The sequence below is a fragment of the Globicephala melas genome, chromosome 21 (assembly GCF_963455315.2).
Source record: "Globicephala melas chromosome 21, mGloMel1.2, whole genome shotgun sequence".
Classification (NCBI taxonomy): domain Eukaryota; kingdom Metazoa; phylum Chordata; class Mammalia; order Artiodactyla; family Delphinidae; genus Globicephala; species Globicephala melas.
Window position 1 is genome coordinate 32,775,115 of NC_083334.1, and position 21,929 is coordinate 32,797,043.

Sequence of the window (21,929 nt, forward strand, 5' to 3'; positions counted from 1 at the left end):
GGTTCTGGGAACTAGGACATGGGCATGCCTTTGTGGGTGTGCACCCAACTCACTACATCAGGTGAAGGGTCAGGACGGGGCAGCCTCACAAAACAGGAGAAATGTAAACGATAACCACTGTATGGCAGCCAAACATCACAAAACATACTGCCCCACCCCTGCTTGCAAAGACCAAGGGGGAAACTTAAACTTCCACACACATCAGGCCATAATTAAGTGCCCCACTGGAGTGATGGGGTGAGGAACTGGGACTTTCATTGATGCTGGACAGTAACAAGGCCTCTCCTGCTGGTATCAGGGGAGACCACGTGGGAAATGCCCAGCAGGAATGAGGCGTTCCTGCCCCCAGGTGACAGCAGACCTACTGGGGAGCCAGGACTCCTATTGCCACCCAACAGTGAGGAAGAGCTCTTCCCACTCGGGAAGCCTGGGCTTCCACTCCCACTTGGTGGTGATGAGATAGCACCCTGCTTCCCCCACTGGATATCAGAGGAGGCCTGCTAAGACAGGAATTAAATGAAAGCCAGAGTCTCATAACCTGAGACTCAGATGTCCAGGTCTTATTCCAAAATCACTCGTCATACCAAGAGTTAGGAAACCTCAACTGAGAAAAGGTAACCCAACAGACACAGACACCCAAGTGGCAGAGATTTAGAATTATCTGAAAAGGATTTCAAAGCAGCCATCATTTAAACATGCTTCAAACAATAATTATGAACTAGCTTGAAACAAACAAAAATAGAAAGTCTCAGCAAAGAAACAGAAGATGTAAAGAAGAACCAAGTAGAAATTTTAGGACTGAAAAATACATGAAGTAAAATAAATGAAGTAAAAATATCAATGGATAGGCTCAGCAGCAGAATGGAGGGGAACAAATCAGTGAACTTGAAAACAGAACGATAGAAAGAAAACATTGGGAAAAAACAACAGCAGAGCCTCAAAGCCCTGTGGGGCTATAACAAAAGAGCTAATATTTATGTCATCTAAGTCCCAAAAAGGAGAGCAGAAAAGAGGTGTAGCTGAAAAGTATTCAAAGAACCAATACCTGTAAATCCTTCAAATTTGGCAAAAAATATAAACCTGTATATTCAACAAGCTGAGCAAACCCCAAACAGGATAAACTCTCACAAAGAAAGAAGTGTATATGAAGACACATACAGTCAAACCCCTAAAAACTAAAGATAAAGGGAAAAAAATGTGTAAAACTACAAGAGATACACCTTAGTTATGGGAGGCGGGAAACTATTTGAATGATAGCAGATTTCTCATCAGAAACCATGGAAGTCAGAAGAAGTGGCACATTTTTCAGGTTCTGGTAGAAAAGAACTGTCAACCCAAAATCCTGTGTCCAGCTAAAATTTACTAGAGGTATATTCAGGAATGCCTTCTGAATGAAGGGGGAAGTCACAACATTCTCAAATCAAAAAAAATGAAGAGAATTTGTAGCCAGTAGACACACCCTAAAAGAATGGCTAAAGGAAGCTCTCTAAACAGAGTGAAAAGGATAAAAGAAGCATTCTTGGAACTTAAGTAAGTTAGAAAGAATAAGAGAAAGACTAAAAATATGGATAAATATAATAGACTTTCTTTTCTGGAGTTTTCTAAGTTATGTTGGTGGTTGAAGCAGAAATTATAACATGGTTTGATATGGTTCTCAGTGTATGTACAGGAAGTATTTAAGGCAATTTTACTATAAATGGGATAGAGTAAAAGATACAAAGAGGCAAGGTTCCTATACTTCACTTGAATTCAGAGGGAATTCATAAATTGACACTTTAGGCTCAGGTATCAAACTGTGAAAAGATATGCATATATAATAGAATACCTAGAGCAACCTGAAAAAGGTATACAAAGAGGTACACTCAAAAACACCATAAATAAATTGAAATGGAATCCTAAAAAATGTTCAAGAAACTTATAGAAGAGGAGGAAAAAGAAAAAGAGAAGCTAGAAGCACAGAGAAAAAACAAAGCAACCTAAAATGAAATGGGAGACTTGAGCCTTAACACATCAATAATTATATTTAATGTAAATAGACTGAAATGCAGCAATTAAAAGATAGATATTGGAGAGCAGATCTGAAAGAGACCCCAATATATGCTGTCTACAAGAATCTCATTTCAAATATAATGATCAAAGCAAGTTGAAAGTAAAAGGATGGAAGAGATATGCCATGCAAACAATCAAAAAATGCAGGAGTGACTATATTAATATCAGATAAATTATACTTCGGAGCTAAGAAAATTACCGGTGACAGGGAAGAACATCATAGTAATAAATTGCAGCAGTCCATGGAAAGACATAGCAACCCTAAATCTATATGCACCAAACAACAGAGATGCAAAATATATGAAGCAAAACTGATAGAGCTGCAAGGTGGAAAAGACAAGTCCACAAGTATAGTTGGGGATGTTAACAATTCATAGAACAACTATATAAAATCAGCAATATATAAAGGATATAGAAGAACTCAACAGCACCATCACCCGACAGAATCTCATCAACATTTATAGAGCCTTCCCCCAACAACAACAGAATACATATTCCTTTCAAGCACCCATGGAACATATACTAAGATAGACCAAATCCTGGCTCATAAGACAAACCTCAAAAAACTTACAAAAATTTATATGCAGAGTGTGTTCTCTGACCACAGTGGAATCACGCCAGGAATGAATAACAGAAATATAGCAGGAAAATCCCAAACATACGCAAACTAAAAAAAATGCTTCTATATAGCTCATGGACCAAAGAGGAAGTCTCACAGGAAATTTTAAGAATACATTGAACTGAATGAAAATAAAAATACAACATATCAAAATTTGTGGGATATGGCTAAACCAATTGAAAGAGAAATTTATAACACCAAATGACCTCAAGGACTTAAAAAAAAGAAGAGCAAAATAATCAAAAGCAAGCAGAAGGAACAAAACAAGAAAGATAAGACCAGAAGTCAAAGGCATTGACAAAAAGGAAAACAAAATCAATAAAACAATGAGCTGCTTCTCTGTTAAGATCAAAGAGAGAAGACACAAATTATCAATATCAGGAATAAAACAAGATGATATTATCAACGTTGCAGGTATCAAAAGAATAGGAAAGGAATACTGTGAACAACTCTATGCAATAAATGTGACAGCTTAGATTAGGTGAACCAATTCCTTGAAAAGCACAAGCTACCACAACTCATCAAATATGAAATAATTTGAATAGCCTTATAGCCATGAAGGAAATTGAATTTGTAATTTAAAAATCCCTGAAAAAGAGATCTCCAGGCCCAGATGGTTACATTGGAAAGTTCTACCAAACAATGAAAGAATTAACACATGCTACACTATCTCTTGCAGAAAACAGAATAGGAGGAAATACTTCCCAATTCATTTTGTGAAGGCACTATTAACATTGTACCAAACTAGACAAAAACAGTACAGAAAATGAAAGTTAACACATCCTCATGAATATAGATGCAAAAATCCTTAACAGAATATTAATGAAAATTCAACAGTGTTATAACCCGTGACCAAGTGTGGGGTTTTTTTCCATGGATACAAAGCTGGTTCAATATTTGGAAATCCATCAGTGTAATCACATATTAAGAGGCTAAAGAAGAAAAATCACACGATCATATCAGTTGATGCAGAAAAACTCTGGACAGCATTTAACACCCATTCAAGATAAAAGGCTTAGAAAAATGGAAATAGAAGGAAACTTCCTCAACTGAATAAATAGTCATCTACAAAAACCCAGCAGCAACCACTTTACTTAATGGTGAAAGACTGAGTGCTTTCCCCTTACATTTCAAATAAAGCAGAGATGTCCTCTCTCACCCCTGCTGTTCAACATAGTAGTAGGAGTGTTAGCACAATAAGGCAAGAAAAGGAAATAAAAGGCATAGGGATGGGAAATGAAGAGATAAAACTGTCCCTATTTGCAGATGACATGATGGTTTATGTAGAAATCCCAAAGCATCTACAAAAGCTCTCCTAAAGCTAAAAAGTGACTTAAGCAAAGTCACAGAATACAAAGATAAACATTCAAAATTCTATACTAGATGAGCACATGAAACCCCAAATTAAAAATACACTAGCATTTATAATTACTCAAAACCAAATTAATACTTAGCTGTATTAATATCCAACATATATAAACAGCTCATACAACTCAATGTAAAAAAAAACAACAACCTGATTAAAAAATGGGCAGAAGAACTGAATAGACAGTTTTTCCAAAGAGGAAATGCAGTTGGCCAACAGGCACATGAAAAGATGCTTGACATTGCTAATCATCAGGGAAATGCAAATCAGAACCACAATGAGATACTACCTCACACCTGTCAGGATGGCTATCATCAAAAAGAACATAAATAACAAATGTTGGCAAGGATGTGGAGAAAAGGGAACACTTGCACACTGTCGGTGGGAATGTAAATTGGTGCAACTGCTGTGGAAAACAATATAGAGATTCATCAAAAACCTAAAAATAGAATTACCATATGATCCAGCAATTCCACTCCTGTGTGTTCATCTGAAGGAAACAAAAACACTAATTTGAAAAGATACATACACTCCACTGTTTGTAGCAGCATTATTTACAATAGCCAAGATATGGAAGCAACCTAAGTGTCCATCAACAGATGAGTGGATAAAGAAGATGTGGTACATCTATACAATGGAATACTACTCAGCCATAAAAAAGAATGAAATGTTGCCATTGGCAGCAACATGGATGGACTTGGAGGGCATTATGCTTAGTAAAAGAAGTCAGACAGAGAAAGACAAATACTGTATAATATCACTTATATGTGGAATCTAAAAATACAACAAACTAGTGAATATAACAAAAATGAAGCAAACTCACAGACGTAGAGAACAAACTGGTGGTTACCAGGGAGGGGGGCAGTGGGGAGGGGCATTGTAGGGGAGGGGGAGTGGGAGGTACAAACTATTGGGGGTAAGACAGGCTACAAGGGTGTGTGTGCAACACAGGGAATAGAGCCAATACTTTGTAATAACTGTAAATGAAGTGTAACCTTTAAAATTGTATTAAAAAATGAGAATAATAAGAAATTTGAAAATCATAAAATAAAAATGGATCCGAAGGCAAAAAAAAAAAAAAAGATACTTAGGTGTAAACCTAACAAAACATGTATAGGACCTGTATGCTGAAAACTATAAAATGCTGATGAAAGAATCCAAAGAACTAAATAAATGGAGAGAAATACCATGTTGTGGATTGGATGACTCAACATTTTAAAGTACCAGTTCTCCCCAAGTTGATAGGTTTAATACAATTTTTATCAGAATCCAAGCAATACTTTTGGTAGATATAGGCAAGATTATTCTTATATTTATATGGAGAGACAAAGGAGCTAAATAGCTAAAATAATTCTGAAAGAGAAGTGTGAACTGGATTAATGACTCTACCAGTTTCAAGAGGTAGTTTCTAGTGGTTAGAAAAGTAGACACACAGATCAATTGAACAGAAAAGAGGAACCGGAAATAGACCCATACAAGTACAACCAACAGATTTTTGACAAAGGTGCAAAAGTAATTCAATGGAGGAAGATTAGTCTTTTCAACAAATGGTTGGATATCCATTAGCAAAAATTAAAAATTTGACCTGTCTCACACTTTATATAAAAAATATCTCAAAATGGATCATAGATTTAAGTGTAAAATGTAAAACTACAAAACTTTTAGGAAAAATACAGAAAATTTTCAGGGTGTAGAGCTTGGTGAAGTTTTCAGACATATCAAAATCATGGCCCATAAAATTTTAAAAATCAATAAAGTAGACGTCATCAAAATTGAAAACTTTTGCCCTGTGAAAGATACTTAAGAGAATGAAAAGACAAGCTATAGATTTGGAGAAAATATTTGCAAACCATGTATCTCACAAAGGATTCATCTAGAATATATAAAGCATTCTCAAAACGTCACTTTTTTTTTTTTTTTTTTTTTTTTAACTGACAATCTGATTAGAAAATGGACAAAAGCCATGGAGAGATATTTCACGAAAAAAAAGGATGCACAGGTGGCAATCATGTAAAGAGATGTTCAATAGAAATTCAAATTAAAACAATTAGTGATACAATATCATTATCACTTACAAAGCAAGTAAATTTTAAAATGGTGACAATATCAAGTGTTAGTGAACCTGTGGGGAGCTGAATCACTCAGACGTTGCTCATGGTGTATAAAGTGGTGCCCTGGAATCGTTTGGCAGTTTCTTAAAAGAACTAAATAGATACCATATGACTCAACAATCACATTCCTGGCATTTATCCTAGAGAAATGAAATCTTACGTCCACACAGGAAGGTGTTCATTGCACCTTTATTTTTAAGAGCCAAAAACTGGAAGCAACATTTCCCACAACAGGTGAATAGTTAAACAGACTGTGATACATCATAACGTGGAGTACTACTCAGTGATAAAAAGACACAAACTATTGACACATGCGACAATTTGGATAGACCTCAAGGACGTTATGCTGAGTGAAAAAAAAAAAACCAGTCTCAAAGGGTCACATACTGTGTAGTTCCATTTATACAATGTTCTCAAAATGACTGTGTTATGAGATGGAGAATAAAGGGAAATTAGTGATTTCCTGGAATTGGTAACGTTGGAGGGGTGGAGGGGGGGTGTTTAAGGCATAGCCCAAGGGAGGTATTTCTGGTAATAGAATGGTTCTGTATCTTGATTCTGCCGGTGGTTGCACAAATCTGCACGTGATGATACAGAGCTATACGCACACATTGAATCAGTGTCAGTTACCTGGTTTTTGTAAGATGTGACCATTGAGAAAAACTAGGTGCAAGGTGTGTGGGACCTCTCTATAGAATATTTGCAACTTCTTGTAAATCTGTAATTGTTTGGAACTTCTTGTGAATCTATAGTTATTTTAAAATTAATAGTTTTTTAAAAAAAGAGCAAAAAATCCCTGGAGGTAGAAGCCCATTTTTGTGGATGGGTGTTGGGCTGGGGCTTGGGGAGAAGAGGAAGGTGTGGGCAGAGACGGTAATGGTAGAAATGGAAAGAATGGGAGTGACATGGACACTTAGTAATATATTCTGTGTATATAAGAAGTGTATGTCTATTGCAGCAACAGGGCTGGACCGGGAGGGCATTATGCTTAGTAAAATAAGTCAGACAGAGAAAGACAAACACTCTGTGTTATCACTTATATGTGGAATCTAAAAACAAAACAAATGAAGGTACATAACAAAACAGAAACAGACTCACAGATATAGAGAACAACCCAATGGTTAGGGGGAGGGGGGAGGGGAGAGGGACGGGGGAGGGATGTGATGGGGGTAGGGGATTAAAAGGTACAAACTATTATGTATAAAATAAGCTACAAGGATCTATTGCACAGCACAGGAAGATATGGCTGTGATTTGTAATTACTTTAAATGGAGTTTAATCTTTAAAAATTGTGAATCACTATGTTGTACACTTGAAACTAATATAATATTGTAAGTCAACTATACTTCAAAAAAAAGAAGTGCTCGGTACAAATTGACAATCTGTTTTCTAGTTAGCGACGCTGGTTTTATCTTATCCTTTTCTTCTATACGCATTCTGATTAATAAATAATAGGTAGCATCCTCTTTACCCTCCTCACCCCGTGTCATCTTGACGCCAATCTCAGATTAAAAATTGTTAAAAACAAAGATATGCATTTTTGCCTATTCCAAGTTGCTGAAGATATTTTCATAATCTACATTTACTTTTAGAAGCTTTCTATGTTGAGTATTTAATTTAATATCTGCATATGTTATGAAGAATAAAGTTTCAATTTTATCCAAAAATATATACATATATGTCTTATTAATAGAAGTTTCTAGAAAAGTGCTCCTCAATAGAACTTCGTGTGGCAACAAGAGCCATCCAATCTGCACTGTCCAGTAAGGGGGCAGCTGAGACTTGAAATGTGGTGAGTGCAACTGAGGAACTAGATTTTTCATCTTACTTGTTATTTAATTGCATTTTCAATGTGAATAGCCATGTGTGGCAGGTGACTACTCTATTGGATAGTGCATTCTAGAAGGAAAACACTGTCTTTGAAAGATGTATCTGGAGCAGGACCAGCATGTGTAGATTGGTTGCAATGTGCCGGGCACTGGACTAACTTTACTTGAAATACATGTTTCATCAGCGATAAAAAGGGTGTAATTTTTTCAACGTGGGACATGTTTTTGAATCAATGTCATGTCACAGTTGTGGTTATTGACTTACAGTTGTCATTTGCGTATGTGAACTTGGTCATATCTGTCATTCAGTTGAGCCATGTACACTTGGTACTACCCACGTTGAATCTAATTGCCTTTAAAAATCTCTTCAGAAAGATTACCCTTTTTCTTTTTTTTTTTTTCCTTTGGCCTCGCCACATGACACGCAGGATCTTAGTTCCTCAACCGTGGATCGAACCCGTGCCCCCTGCAGTGGAAGCGCGGAGTCCTAACCACTGGACCGCCAGGAAGTCCCAGAAAGATTACCCTTTGATTCAACTTGACACAAATGTATTGTGTACGCAGAAACGCATAGAAACAGCAGTGAGCATATATCTGATATTGGTCAAATAAATATTTCATGTGGAGATATGACCATAATTCTACCAAATTCTAATGGGTCATAAGAACAGAATATACCTACAAAAAGGCGAGCCTGTCACTGAAACACAAGCCAAAGGACAAAGGTCTATCTCGCATGCCAAGCAATGCAGTGGAAGGCAAGAGGAACTGCCAGGTCCCTCAGGGTGGCTGAAAACCTTAAAGCAACAAGAGGCTGGTGTGACTCGTTCCTCTGTCATGGCGATTACTGCTAAGACGTGGCGCCAAAGGGCAGTTGCGGGTATTTTTTTCTTACTGGTACATGAAATCATGGTGTTTCTTACAATTCAGTGGGTTTAGGTTGTTGAGATACAGCCTTTGGTAGCCCTCACAATTATCCACGAGGAAACTAGGGCTGTAATCAGCTTAAATTAAATGTGATCTTCTCATGGGGCCCAGGAGGTCTCTCAGAAGTGGCTCTCCCTCTCCAGGAAGAGCTGGCTGTGGGGTGAGGGCAGCAGTCAGATTTTTCCCATCACAAACTGTCTCCCAGTTTGTTGGGATGATGCTGGCTCTCACAGGATGTGGCATCCCTGCATGGGTCACTGCACACAACTCACTGAGAAACTGCCTCCGGGCGTGGGCCCCCAATAGGAGCACATCCGAGCAGCAGGAAGAGCCCCTCCTCCTCTGTGTCCCTCCAGTGTTCCCACTGACAAAGCTGATAACCGGGCCAGCCGGCAAGGCGGAGATGTTCCAGCATCAAAAACAGGACCATGAAGGGTGGATTTGGGATGAACAGGCAATAAGCCGGTGATGCGCAGAGCCCAGCCCTTTGACCGTCAGCTTCCGTATCCGTCCTCCCACATACACTTAGACTTCCTTCCAACAACAAAGCAACTCCGTTTCCACCTAACAAGATATGAGCATCCTGCACAGAAATGAAAATGTTCTCACCCTTCCCCCAAATCAAGAGATACAGTCACTGTATCCATCACCAGCTGTATGAATGACTCCCCAAATAAAGTCGCACTAAATTATAAAGTTTTATCTCCAACAACCTGTATATGAAATAATATTAGGAAGAAGGAGAGAGAAGGAAATGGATTGCATGTACAAGTAAGCACACACGTAACAAGCAAAGAGAAACTGCACACAGCCCCTGCGTCCTTGTTTCTGTACCTGACACCTTTGTCTTCCGTGAGGCTGGAATTGATCAGATGGCTTGCTTTCCCCACTATGCATTCCATGTTTCCCCTGCCCTCAGCCAGAGCCTCAGCTGGTCGGGATTCTTTGCCAGGTGCTGTGATCCAAATCTTCATTCCTAAAAAATCCAAATCCAAAATCATACAGCCTTTTTTTTTTTTTTTTTGCTGTAATTTTACATTAATCTTAACTATTGCACATAAAAGTGCCAAGAGACGCTCCAGAGAATCCCCTGGGTTCCAGACACAGTTCTCACTGCCCCGATTGTACAGCAGCAACTCAATTTCTTCCTGGAAATCAGGATCAATCATTCGAATCAGTAGAGTAAACACTCTCCTGGCCTGTTGGCTCAGTGGCATCTGGAGCCCAGAATGGGCAGGTGGCAGTCTCATGCTCCAATTAAACGGAACGCTGCTGGTTGAAGTGTTCCCTCCTTGGGCACTAAGACCTCCAGACCAGCAGAGCTCAAGACTGTCAGTGTGGGAAGCAAAAATTCTGCAAGGCTTTTTTTTGTATATACAGTGAGCAAAGTCTCTCCTCTCACCCTTTCAATCCCAGACCCATGCGTTCTCACTGTGGCAGAGATAACGTCATATAATGCCCTTTGATTCGATGCGTAGACTGCATCATAATAAGGCAGAATCCCGCCCTTTCAGGATGTTGTGTCCCAGCTGGTACTGTAACTGTGTCTTCATTAAGCCACTCCCATTTCTGTTTTCCCAGCCACTTCCGGACGATAGAGTATGCGGCTGCACTTCCTCTGCTGTGAAATGAGCTCCTTCATCAGAAGCAGTGCTGGAGGGAGTGTGGTTCTATGGGTCTGCAGACGGTGCTGACAGAGGCAGATGGGGAGAGCAACTCCATATCCCGAATGCGGAGCTGTTCCAGTGGAATGATGCCCAGGACGAATCTCTGCCTCTTCCACTATAATCAAGCTGCCGTCATTTGGCTGGCTTGTCTCCCTGGGAACAGTGCCACGCTGGGGGCTCATGGGTGTCTCTGCTGGCTGGTTAACAGCAGCATTATCCATCTCTGCCTTGGTCAGAGGAAGGTCATACTATTGAACAAACAGTGTGGTGGCCGAGCAGAGAAACTGACCAGCATCCACTTACCATGTAATTTTGCCCGCCTTGTTATTAACAGGCTCCCTGCAGTGGCTCTCCTCTGTGGGCATTGACAGGAGACACAAGTATCTTCAGTCTCTGCCCATCCTGGGATGTGCCTCTCCTCCAACCTCCCTTGCCCACTCCTTCCATGTCCCTTATCATCCAGCCACCCATGAGTGACAGCCCAGGAATCAGAGTAGATCCATACTTCTGGCCATTTCTTATTCCAGACAAAGTGGACAAGAATTGTAATGCTCACTGAGAGGCTTGGCCTTCACTTCTGTGCTTCCGAGCTACCCGAGTGGGGCTGTAGTGCTGCAGCTATTTACTTCCAGGTGGTCTCAGCATGTCATGCAGAGCCATCCACAAACCAGCCTTCAGTGTTTTCTTCTTTAGTCCACTGGCCATAAAGAGCACCCCCAAGAGGCCATAGGCATGGATTGAGAAAGAGGAAGAGGAAGCAGCATCAGTTAGTGTTGAAGGGGTCTGAGCCACCCACTCCTGCAACTTACACCCTCTGGACCTTCCCTCCCATGCAATTACCCCCCCCCCCACCAAAAAGAACCAGCGTTCTGACCTCTCTCACTGTAGATTAGTTTTGCCTATTTGCACTTCACATAAATGTGGTCACATAGTATATACTCTTTGGTGTCTGACTTCTTTCCCTCAACATATGGCTGTGAGATTCATCCACGTATTGTATCTGTCCATTTATTCGTGTCTTCCGTAAAGCTTTAAATAACTTAAATATTTTCCCCATGTAGATGTTGTGCATTAAAAAATTTTCTAGACACTTCGTTGTTTTGATCTATTGTAACTTAGGCCATTTTTTCCAATATATTTTATTTCTACAAATTTTTGAACACTAACCAATAATTTATTCATTTCTGTATCTACTTACATCTTTTAATTTTTAAGACATACATTTATGTCTCTTTCTCGATTATACTGACAAAATATTTTTCTTACTTTCAATCTGGTAGGTCCATTTTGCTATATGTCTTGTTCTTGTACTTGGACTATAGTCAGTTTCTGGCTTTATCCAAACTCACTTTTCAGAGTGACTTTACGTAGCAGGGTTTTGAAAGATTAAGAAGAGTTTGTATAAGGAATCTCATCTTTTCTAGGAATTACGAAAAGGGTATAACCCTCATTGGGCTTATTCTGTTGTGTTCTAATAAGGCTCTACTGTTGAGGCCATAGTGTAAGACCATCCTCGTAGAGGTAGACATGATTTTCTCTGGAGAAAGTGAGCATCCCTGCATCAATCATCTGGAAAGGGCAGTTCCTCAGACAGATGTCAAGATCTTGGAAGGTGGGTCTTAGACTTGGGTGAGAACTCCTGACTTCCTGTGGGACCACACTCTTGCTGGGCTTTTAGGTGTACTGACTATTTGATGATGCTCCCTGGTGGTATGGAAAAATGGCTTCTCCCAAGGACTAGTCAGGAAGGCAGTACTGCCCTGCAGGGGATCCTAAGATGAAGTGATACACTTTCAGATTTTCAAGCATTACGTTGCTCTCTGTGTTCATTCCCATCTAGCTATGCCTAAGTCTTTAGCAAAGCCTTATAATAGTTTCGCCTGGCTCAGCTCTCAGTTGTACACTAAGGACCTTAGGTGAGAATTTGAAGCTAAAGAAGAGACAGTAACTTGTTAACATAGTTATATGTGGTTATAGTTATTAATAAGGATAAAGCTATCAGGTATCGAGTACCCACTCAGTGCCAGGCAATTTACATATGCTATCTCATCTAATCCTCACAACAATCCCAGAGGTAGGTTCTATTTGTATCCTATGTGGACGAGGAAATCGAGACTCAGAGAGATTACAAATTTGCACACATCTCATAGCTACTGGGAGGTCGGTTTTCAATCTAGGTCTCATCTGACTCCAGAGGCCAAACATACACTTGTCAAATTACTTAACTTTTCAGAACTTAAGTTTTTCTGTTTGAAAACATGTACCTTCTAGGGTTGCCATAAGAATTCAGTGAAATGATGTATATAAAGGTCCCAGGCCATTCACTAGAAGGCAATAGGTATCCCCCAAAATGGTTCTTATCATTATGTTTTCCTTCTGCCTTTCTGGACATTTCTTCTTAATATCTTTCAAGGCTTCCTCTTCTTCTGATGACCTGCTAAATCGGTGTTCCCTAATTTGTTTTTTAACTAAGCACTCTCCTTAACCCAGGGTTTCAGCCACCATTTTTATTCTGGTGACTTCTAAGTCTTTATCTTCAGCCCTGATCACTGCTGAACTCCAGACCCAGCTATCCATTTATCTGACATCTCCACTTGGATGTCTCATAGACACACCAAATTAAATATGCCTCAAACCAAACACATCGTCTTTCTGTTCCAATTCTGGCTTCTGTCTCAGTAAGTGGCATCGTCAAATCGCCAGATACCTAACCTAGAAGCCTGGGAATCTTTCTCTATTCTCATTCTCACTCATCCCTCACACTCAGTTAGTCTTCAGGTTCTCCCAAGTCTCTTTTTATTACCTCTTGTGTCAATCCCTCCCTCTCTCCCTGTCCTCCCTCAATTTCATTTCCACAGCCACTCTCACTGCCTAAATTCAGACTCTCATCACCTCTATCAGGCACTACTGCAGTAGTCTTCTAACTGGTTTCCCTACAATCTACTCAACCCTCCTATGTGTCCTCAACATTACTGATAAAATGATCTTTCTGAAAAGCAAATTGTATCATCTATTTCCTACTTAAAATCTTTCAAGAGCTTCCCGTAGCTTTCAGGACAAAGTTCAAATTCAGCACACAAGGCCCTTCAAGATATAACTTCTTCCTGATTCTTAAGCTGTATTTCCCACTATTTATTTTTCAACTTTACCCTTTGTATCTGCTTTAAAGAATTACTTGCGACTTCCCTGGTGGTGCGGTGGTTAAGAATCTGCCTGCCAATGCAGGGACACGGGTTTGAGCCCTGGTCCAAGCAGATTCCACATGCCGCGGAGCAACTGAGCCCGTGCACCACAACTACTGAGCCTGCGCTCTAGAGCCCGTGCTCCGCAACAAGAGAAGCCACTGCAATGAGAAGCCCACGCACCGCAATTAAGAGTAGCCCCCGCTCGCCGCACCTAGAGAAAGCCCACACGCAGCAACAAAGACCCAACACAGCCAAAAAACCAAAAATCAGTGCTTAAAATAATTGGCTATGAATTAAAAAAAAAAAAAAGGAATTACTTGAACTTCTCTAAAGGAAGCTATTTCTAGCCTTGGGCCTTCAGACATGTCCTTTGGAGGCCTATCCTTCCTTCCTCCTCCGTCCTCCTCCTCTACCGCCACCTTGCCCAACTGCCCCCCTTTCAACTCCTTCCTCAAAGCTCAGCTCAAGGGGCACTTCTCTGGAGAGCTTTTCCTTGAGCTTGACTCTGGTGCTTCTTCTTTTTTTCTTTTAATTATTATTATTATTTTGTTGTTGTTGTTGTTTTTGCGGTACGCGGGCCTCTCACCGCTGTGGCCTCTCCCGTTGCGGAGCACAGCCTTCGGACGCGCAGACTCAGCGGCCATGGCTCACGGGCCCAGCCGCTCCGCGGCCTGTGAGATCTTCCCGGACCGGGGCATGAACCCGCGTCCCCTGCATCGGCAGGCGGACTCTCAACCACTGCGCCACCAGGGAAGCCCTATTATTTTTTATTGGAGTATAATTGCTTTACCATGTTGTGTTAGTTTCTCCTGTACAATTAAGTGAATCAGCTATAAGTATACCTATATCCCCTCCTCTTGGACCTCTCTCCCACCCCCACCCCATCCCACCCCTCTAGGTCGTCACAGAGCACTGAGCTGAGCTTCCTGTGCTTTATAGCAGGTTCCCACTAGCTATCTATTTTATGCATGGTAGTGCATATATGTCAATCCTAATCTCCCAATTCGTCCCACCCTCCCCTCCCCACCCTGTGTCCACATGTCCCTTCACTCTATCTACGTCTCTATTCCTGCCCTGCAAATAGGTTCATCTGTACCATTTTTCTAGATTCCATATATATGCCTTAATATACAATAACTGTTTTCCTCTTTATGACTTACTTCACTCTGTATGACAGACTCTAGATCCATCCACCTCACTACAAATGACCCAATTTCGTTCCTTTTTATGGCTGAGTAATATTCCATTGTATATATGTATCATCTTTATCCATTCATCTGTCATTGGGCATTTAGGTTGTTTTCATGTCCTGGCTATTGTAAATAGTGCTGCAATGAGCATTGAGGTACATGTGTCCTTTTAAATTATGGTTTTCTCAGGGTATATGCCCAGTAGTGGGATTGCTGTGTCATATGGTAGTTCTATTTAGTTTTATAAGGAACCTCCATACTGTTCTCCACAGTGGCTGTATCAATTTACATTCCCACCAACAATGCATGAGGGTTCCCTTTTCTCCACACCCTCTCCAGCGTTTATTGTTTGTAGATTTTTTGATGATGGCCATTCTGACTGGTGTCAGATGATAACGCATTGTACTTTTGATTCACATTTCTTTAATAATTAGTGATGTTGAGCAGCTTATTATGCGCCTCTTGGCCGTCTGTATGTCTTCTTTGGTGAAGTGTCTACTTAGGTCTTCCACACATTTATTAATTGGGTTGTTTGGTTTTTTTTTTTGAAATTGAGCTACATGAGTTGTTTATATACTTTGGAGATTAATCCTTTGTCTGTTGCTTCGTTTGCAAATATTTTCTCCCATTCTGTGGGTTGTCTTTTCGTCTTGTTTATGGTTTCCTTTGCTGTGCAAAAGCTTTGAAGTTTAAGTAGGTTCCATTTGTTTATTTTTGTTTTTATTTTCATTACTCTAGGAGGTGGGTCAAAAAAGATCTTGCTGTGGTTTATGTCAAAGAGTGTTTTTCCTATGTTTTCCTCTAAGAGTTTTTTTTTCTTTTCTTTTTTTTTTTTCAGTGCGCGGGCCTCTCACTGCTATGGCCTCTCACATTGCGGAGCACAGGCTCCGGACGTGCAGGCTCAGTGGCCATGGCTCACGGGCCCAGCCATTCTGTGGCATGTGGGATCTTCCTGGACAGGGGCACGAACCCATGTCCCCTGCATCAGCAGGTGGACTCTCAACCACTGCGCCACCAGGGAAGCCCTCCTCTAAGAGTTTTATAGTGTCTGGCCTTACATTTAGGTCTTTAATCCATTTTGAGTTTATTTTTGTGTGTGGTGTTAGGAAGTGTTCTAATTTCATTCTTTTACATGTAGCTGTCCAGTTTTCCCAGCACAACTTATTGAAGAGGCTGTCTTTTCTCCATTTTATGTTCTTGCCTCCTTTGTCATAAATTAGATGAACATAGGTGCGTGGGTTTATCTCTGGACTTTCTATCCTGTACCATTGATCTATATTTCTGGTTTTGTGCCAATACCATACTGTCTTGATTACTGTAGCTTTGTAGTATAGTTTGAAGTCAGGGATCCTTATTCCTCCAGCTCCGTTTTTCTTTCTCAAGATTGCTTTGGCTATTTGGGGTCTTTTCTGTTTCTATACAAATTGTAAAATTTTTTGTTCTAATTCTGTGAAGAATGCCATTGGCTATTTGATAAGGATTGCATTGAATCTGTAGATTGCTTTGGGTAGTATAGTCATTTTCACAATATTGATTCTTCCTGTCCAAGAACATGGTGTATTTCTCCATCTGTTTATGTCATCTTTGATTTCTCTCATCAGTGTTTTTTTTTTTTTTTTTTTTTTTTTTTTGCGGTACGCGGGCCTCTCACTGTTGTGGCCTCTCCCGTTGCGGAGCACAGGCTCTGGACGCGCAGGCTCAGCGGCCATAGCTCACAGACCCAGCCACTCCGCGGCATGTGGGATCTTCCCGGACCGGGTCACGAACCCGTGTCCCCTGCATCGGCAGGCGGACTCTCAACCACTGCACCACCAGGGAAGCCCTTTCATCAGTGTTTTATAGTTTTCTGAGTATAGGTCTTTTGCCTCCTTAGGTAGGTTTATTCCTAGGTATTTTATTCTTTTTGTTACGATGGTAAATGAGATTGTTTCCTTAATTTCTCTTTCTGATTTTTCCTTATTAATGTATAGGAATGCAAGAGATTTCTGTGCATTAATTTTGTATCCTGCAACTTTACCAAATTCATTGATTAGTTCTAGTAGTTTTCTGGGGGCATCTTTAGGATTTTCTATGTATAGTATCATGTCATTGGCAAACAGTGACAGTTTTACTTCTTCTTTTCCAATTTGTATTCCTTTTATTTCTTTTTCTTCTCTGATTGCCATGGCTAGGACTTCCAAAACTATGTTGAGTAAGAGTGGCAAGAGTGGACCTCCTCGTCTTGTTCCTGATCTTAGTGGAAATGCTTTCAGTTTTTCATCATTGAGCATGATGTTTGCTGTGGATTTTGTCATATATGGCCTTTATTATGTTGAGGCAGTTTCCCTCTATGCCCATTTTCTGGAGAGGTTTTATCATAAATCAGTGTTGAATTTTGTCAAAAGCTTTTTCTGCCTCTATCAAGATGATCATATAGATTTTATTCCTTAATTTGTTAATATGGTGTATCACATTGATTGATTTGCATATATTGAAGAATCCTTGCATTCCTGGGATAAATCCCACTTGATCATGGTGCATGATCCTTTTAATGTGTTGTTGGATTCTGTTTGCTAGTATTTTGTTGAGGATTTTTGCCTGTATATTCATCAGTGATATTGGTCTGTAATTTTCTTTTTTTGTGATATCTTTGTCTAGTTTTGGTATCAGGGTGATGGTGGCCTTGTAGAACAAATTTGGGAGTGTTCCTCTCTCTGCAGTTTTTTGGAAGAGTTTGAGAAGGATGGGTGTTAGCCCTTCTGTAAATGTTTGATAGAATTCACCTGTGAAGCCATCTGGTCCTGGACTTTTGTTTGTTAGAAGATTTTTAATTACAGTTTCAATTTCATTACTTGTGATAGGTCTGTTTATATTTTCTAATTCTTCCTGGTTCACTGTTGGAAAATTGTACCTTTCCAATAATTTGTCCATTTCTGTGTGGTTGTCCATTTTATTGGCATATTTTTGTTTGTAGTAGTCTCTTATAATCTTTTGTATTTCTGTGGTGTCAGTTGTGATTTCTCCTTTTCGTTTCTAATTTTATTGATTTGCGTCCTCTCCTTTTTTTTCTTGATGAGTCTGGCTAAAGGTTTATCAGTTTTGTTTATCTTCTCAAAAAACCAGCTTTTAGTTTTATTGATCTTTGCTATTGTTTTCTTCATTTCTATTTCATTTATTTCTGCTCTGATCCTTATGAGGGAACCAGTATTCTGACTTCTCTCACTGTAGATTAGTTTTGCCTATTTGCACTTCATATAAATGTAGTCACATAGTATATACTCTTTGGTGTCTGACTTCTTTCCCTCAACATATGGCTGTGAGATTCATCCCTGTATTGTATCTGTCCATTTATTCAGGTCTTCTGTAAAGCTTTTAAATAACTTAAATATTTTCCCCATGTAGATGTTGTGCATTAAAAAAATTTCTAGACAGTTTGTTGTTTTGTTCTATTGTAACTTAGGTCATTTTTTTAAAAATTATTTATTTAATTTTGGCTGTGTTGGGTCTTCATTTCTGTGTGTGGGCTTTCTCTAGTTGCAGTGAGCGGGGGCCACCCTTCATCACGGCGCGCGGGCCTCTCACTGTCACGGCCTCTCTTGTTGCGGAGCACAAGCTCCAGATGCGCAGGCTCAGTAGTTGTGGCTCACAGGCCTAGTTGCTCTGCGGCATGTGGGATCTTCTCAGACCAGGGCTTGAACCCGTGTCCCCTGCGTTGGCAGACAGATTCTCAACTGCTGCACCACCAGGGAAGCCCCTAACTTATGTCATTTTTTCCAATATATTTTACTTCTACAATTTTTTTTTTTTTTTACTGGCTGTTACTCATGGGAAAGTATTAATTAATGTTTATAAGTCAATTGTGTATCTGAGAACCTTACTGGACTTTTATGAGTTATAATAGTTTATCTTGACTCTATTGTGTTATCTGTATAAAAGTTATTTTTAGTTGCAAATAATTATGGCTTTGTCTTTTCCCTTCTAATCCTGATGCCTTTTATTTCTTTCTCCTGTCTTACTGCATTGGCTAGGATCTCCAGTACTGTTTGTACAGTTGTGATGATAGTGGACATCTCTGCCCTCTTCTGAGACTAAAGTTTCCCTGTCAAAAAGAGCGTTTACCCTAGGCTTTTATCAGAGAGTCTTTGTCAAGTGAAGAATATTTTCTACTGTTCAGTTTTCTGAGTCCTTTTAAAACCATAAATTGGTTTGAACTTTATCAAATGCTTTTTATTTATATATTGAGATTATCATGTGATGTATTTTTTCCTTTATCCCATTATAGTGAGAAATTGCACTGTTAGATTTTTCCGGTGTTAAGCTGTTCTGGTATTGCTAGGATAAACTCTACTTGCTCAAGATTTTTAAAAATAGACTTTACTTTTTAAAGCAGTTTTGGGCTCACAGAAAAGTTGGGCAGAAGGTGCAGAGATGTCCTAGAGACCCCCTGCCCCCACACATGTGTCACCTCCCCCACCACCAACATCCCCACCAGACGGTACACTTGTTACAACTGATGATCCTACACTGCACATCATTATCATCCAGAGGCCATAGGTTACATCAGGCTTCCCCCTAGGTGTTGTACATTCTGTAAGTTTGGACAAATGTATAATAACGTGTATCCACCATTATAGTATTGTACAGAGTAGTTTCACTGCCATATAATTTTTTGTTCTGAAAATCAGCTAATATTTTATTTGATATTTTTACATTATTTTAATATCTGAAATGGGCCTATACTTTTTCCATGGGCACTCAAAGTAGAATGTATATTTTATGAAATTGAAGGGAAATTCTTTTCTTTTTCTCATGGTTGATGTACATGGACTGTCATCTTTATGTGGCTGGCTCATAAATCTACATTTTTATCCCTAAATTTCAAATTTGTATATCTACCTGTGGTAAACATATCCCATTACCTCAGAAACACTGACTTTATTATCTCCCCTCCCCCAAACCTGTTACTTGTATATTTTTGATTTCAAGTATTAGCATTGCCTTCCACTAAGTCCTATGAACTGGAGGTTAGTGATTGTGCTGGACCCCTGCATCTTCTTCACTCCCTCCCTATTTTCTACATTTTAATTTTTTTTTTTTTTTTTTTTGCGGTACGCGGGCCTCTCACTGCTGTGGTCTCTCCCGTTGCGGAGCACAGGCTCCGGACGCGCAGGCTCAGCGGCCATGGCTCACGGGCCCAGCCGCTCCGCGGCATGTGAGATCCTCCCGGACCGGGGCACGAACCCGTGTCCCCTGCATCGGCAGGCGGACTCTCAACCACTGCGCCACCAGGGAAGCCCGTCTTGCCTTAATTTTTAAAATAGTCTCCCTGCTTTCAGCCCACTTTCTAACACCTCCCACAAAACAAACATTCATTCTTTGTAGTGCTGCTAGAGTGATTTTACTAAAGGAAAATTGAAAAATGTCACTTGGCTATGTGAAATCTTCCAGTGACCCTACAGCACCTAAAGATTAAAGTCTAGTCTCCACATTCTGGCATACATGATCCCATCTTGGTTTCTTTTTTTTTTCAATCTTATAATTAGAATTTTTTAATTGAAGTATAGTATTTCAGGTGTACAGCAAAGTGACTCAGTTATGTATATATTCTTTTTCAGATTCTTTTCCATTGTGGGTTATTACAAGATATTGAGTATAGTTCCCTGTGCTACACAGTAGGTCCTTGTTTATCTATTTTATATATAGTAGTGTGAATCTGTTAATCCCACACTTCTAATTTATCTCCCCCCGCCCCCCCCCCCGCCCATTTCCCCTTCAATAACCATAAGTTTGTTTTCTATGTCTGTGAGTCTCTTTCTGTTTTGTAAATAAGTTCATTTGCATTCATCTTGGTTCCTGACTTCACATTCCTCTGTATACACCAATTGTTTCTTCTTTATGGAAGGTTTTTCACATGCATCACCTAATCTAATCCTTTTCATGCTTATTGGTGGCTCTTCCTGTTTTCTTGGTTGATTCCATGACCTCTCCCTGACCTCTAAACTAGTTGCCCTCCCCACATCCCACCAGGAGTTCTCTTATGTAATCTATCTTTACTCCCAAGGTGATTTAATCCTGCTTCATGGCTTTAAATCCCACACTATGCTGATTCATTCACCTCAACCCTGAACTCCAGAATAATGTACCCAACTGACCCTTCAGCATTGCTGAGTGGATGTGGAACAGGCATCTCACATTCCAAAGCCAGCTCCCGATTTCTCCCTTCCATTGTGCGCTCCATGGTCTCCCATCTCCTTACATGGCAGCTCTTCTCTTCCAGTAGCTCAGTCACGGAACCATGGAGTCATCCCTGACCTCTCTCTCTCTAGCTCACATCCCACCACCCATCCGTCAGTGAATCCTGTTGGCTCAACCTTCAGCCTAGAGCTGGAATATGAGTACTTCTTACCATCTCCTTCAGCCTCACCTGGCCCAAGGCATCATCACTTCTTGCCTGTATTATTGCATTATCCTCCTAACTGTTATGTCCTAATGCATTATTGCATTATCCTCCTAACTGTTATCCTCCTGTTATGTCCTCGCTCCCCTACATCAGCCAGATTATGTCTTTTAAAACCAACTCAGATCCAGTCACTCCTCTGCTCACAACCCTGAAAGGGTTCCCACCCTACTCTTAGTAAAGCCAGAAGTTCTCACAGTGGCCCTGTAGGATCTGGCCCTGCTGTTCTCTGACCTCACCTCCTACCCTCCCTCTGATGCTGTGCTCTGGCCACCTCCCTGGCCTTGGGTTGGCTGCATCCTCCTCTGAACACACCTCTGACCTCGTCATCTGTTCCCCTCATCCTCGCTCACTCTGCACCACCCACACTATCCTCCTTGCTGGTCCTCGAATAAAAGAAAAAGATTTCGTTCCAAATTTGGTCTCATCAGTATCACCATTTGTTAAGTGCCTGGATCACTTTCTCCCCAGATATCCTCCTGTGTCCCTTCCTCTTCACCTACATCTCTGTTCATCCATGGCCTCATCAGAGAGGCCTCTCCTGGTCATC

The 21,929-nt window shown here is 40.3% G+C and overlaps 1 protein-coding gene across 1 annotated transcript in view; it reads left to right on the plus strand.

Moving 5' to 3' along the window:
- IKBKB (inhibitor of nuclear factor kappa B kinase subunit beta) overlaps window positions 1–10,877 on the plus strand; it is a 61,169-nt gene extending 50,292 nt beyond the window's left edge. Inside the window, exon 22 of the mRNA XM_060291720.2 lies at window positions 10,483–10,877. Within this exon, the coding sequence (XP_060147703.1) occupies window positions 10,483–10,533 (51 nt within the window). The 3' untranslated portion in view covers window positions 10,534–10,877. The remainder of the gene's footprint in view (window positions 1–10,482) is intronic.
- The last annotated feature ends 11,052 nt before the right edge of the window (window positions 10,878–21,929 follow it).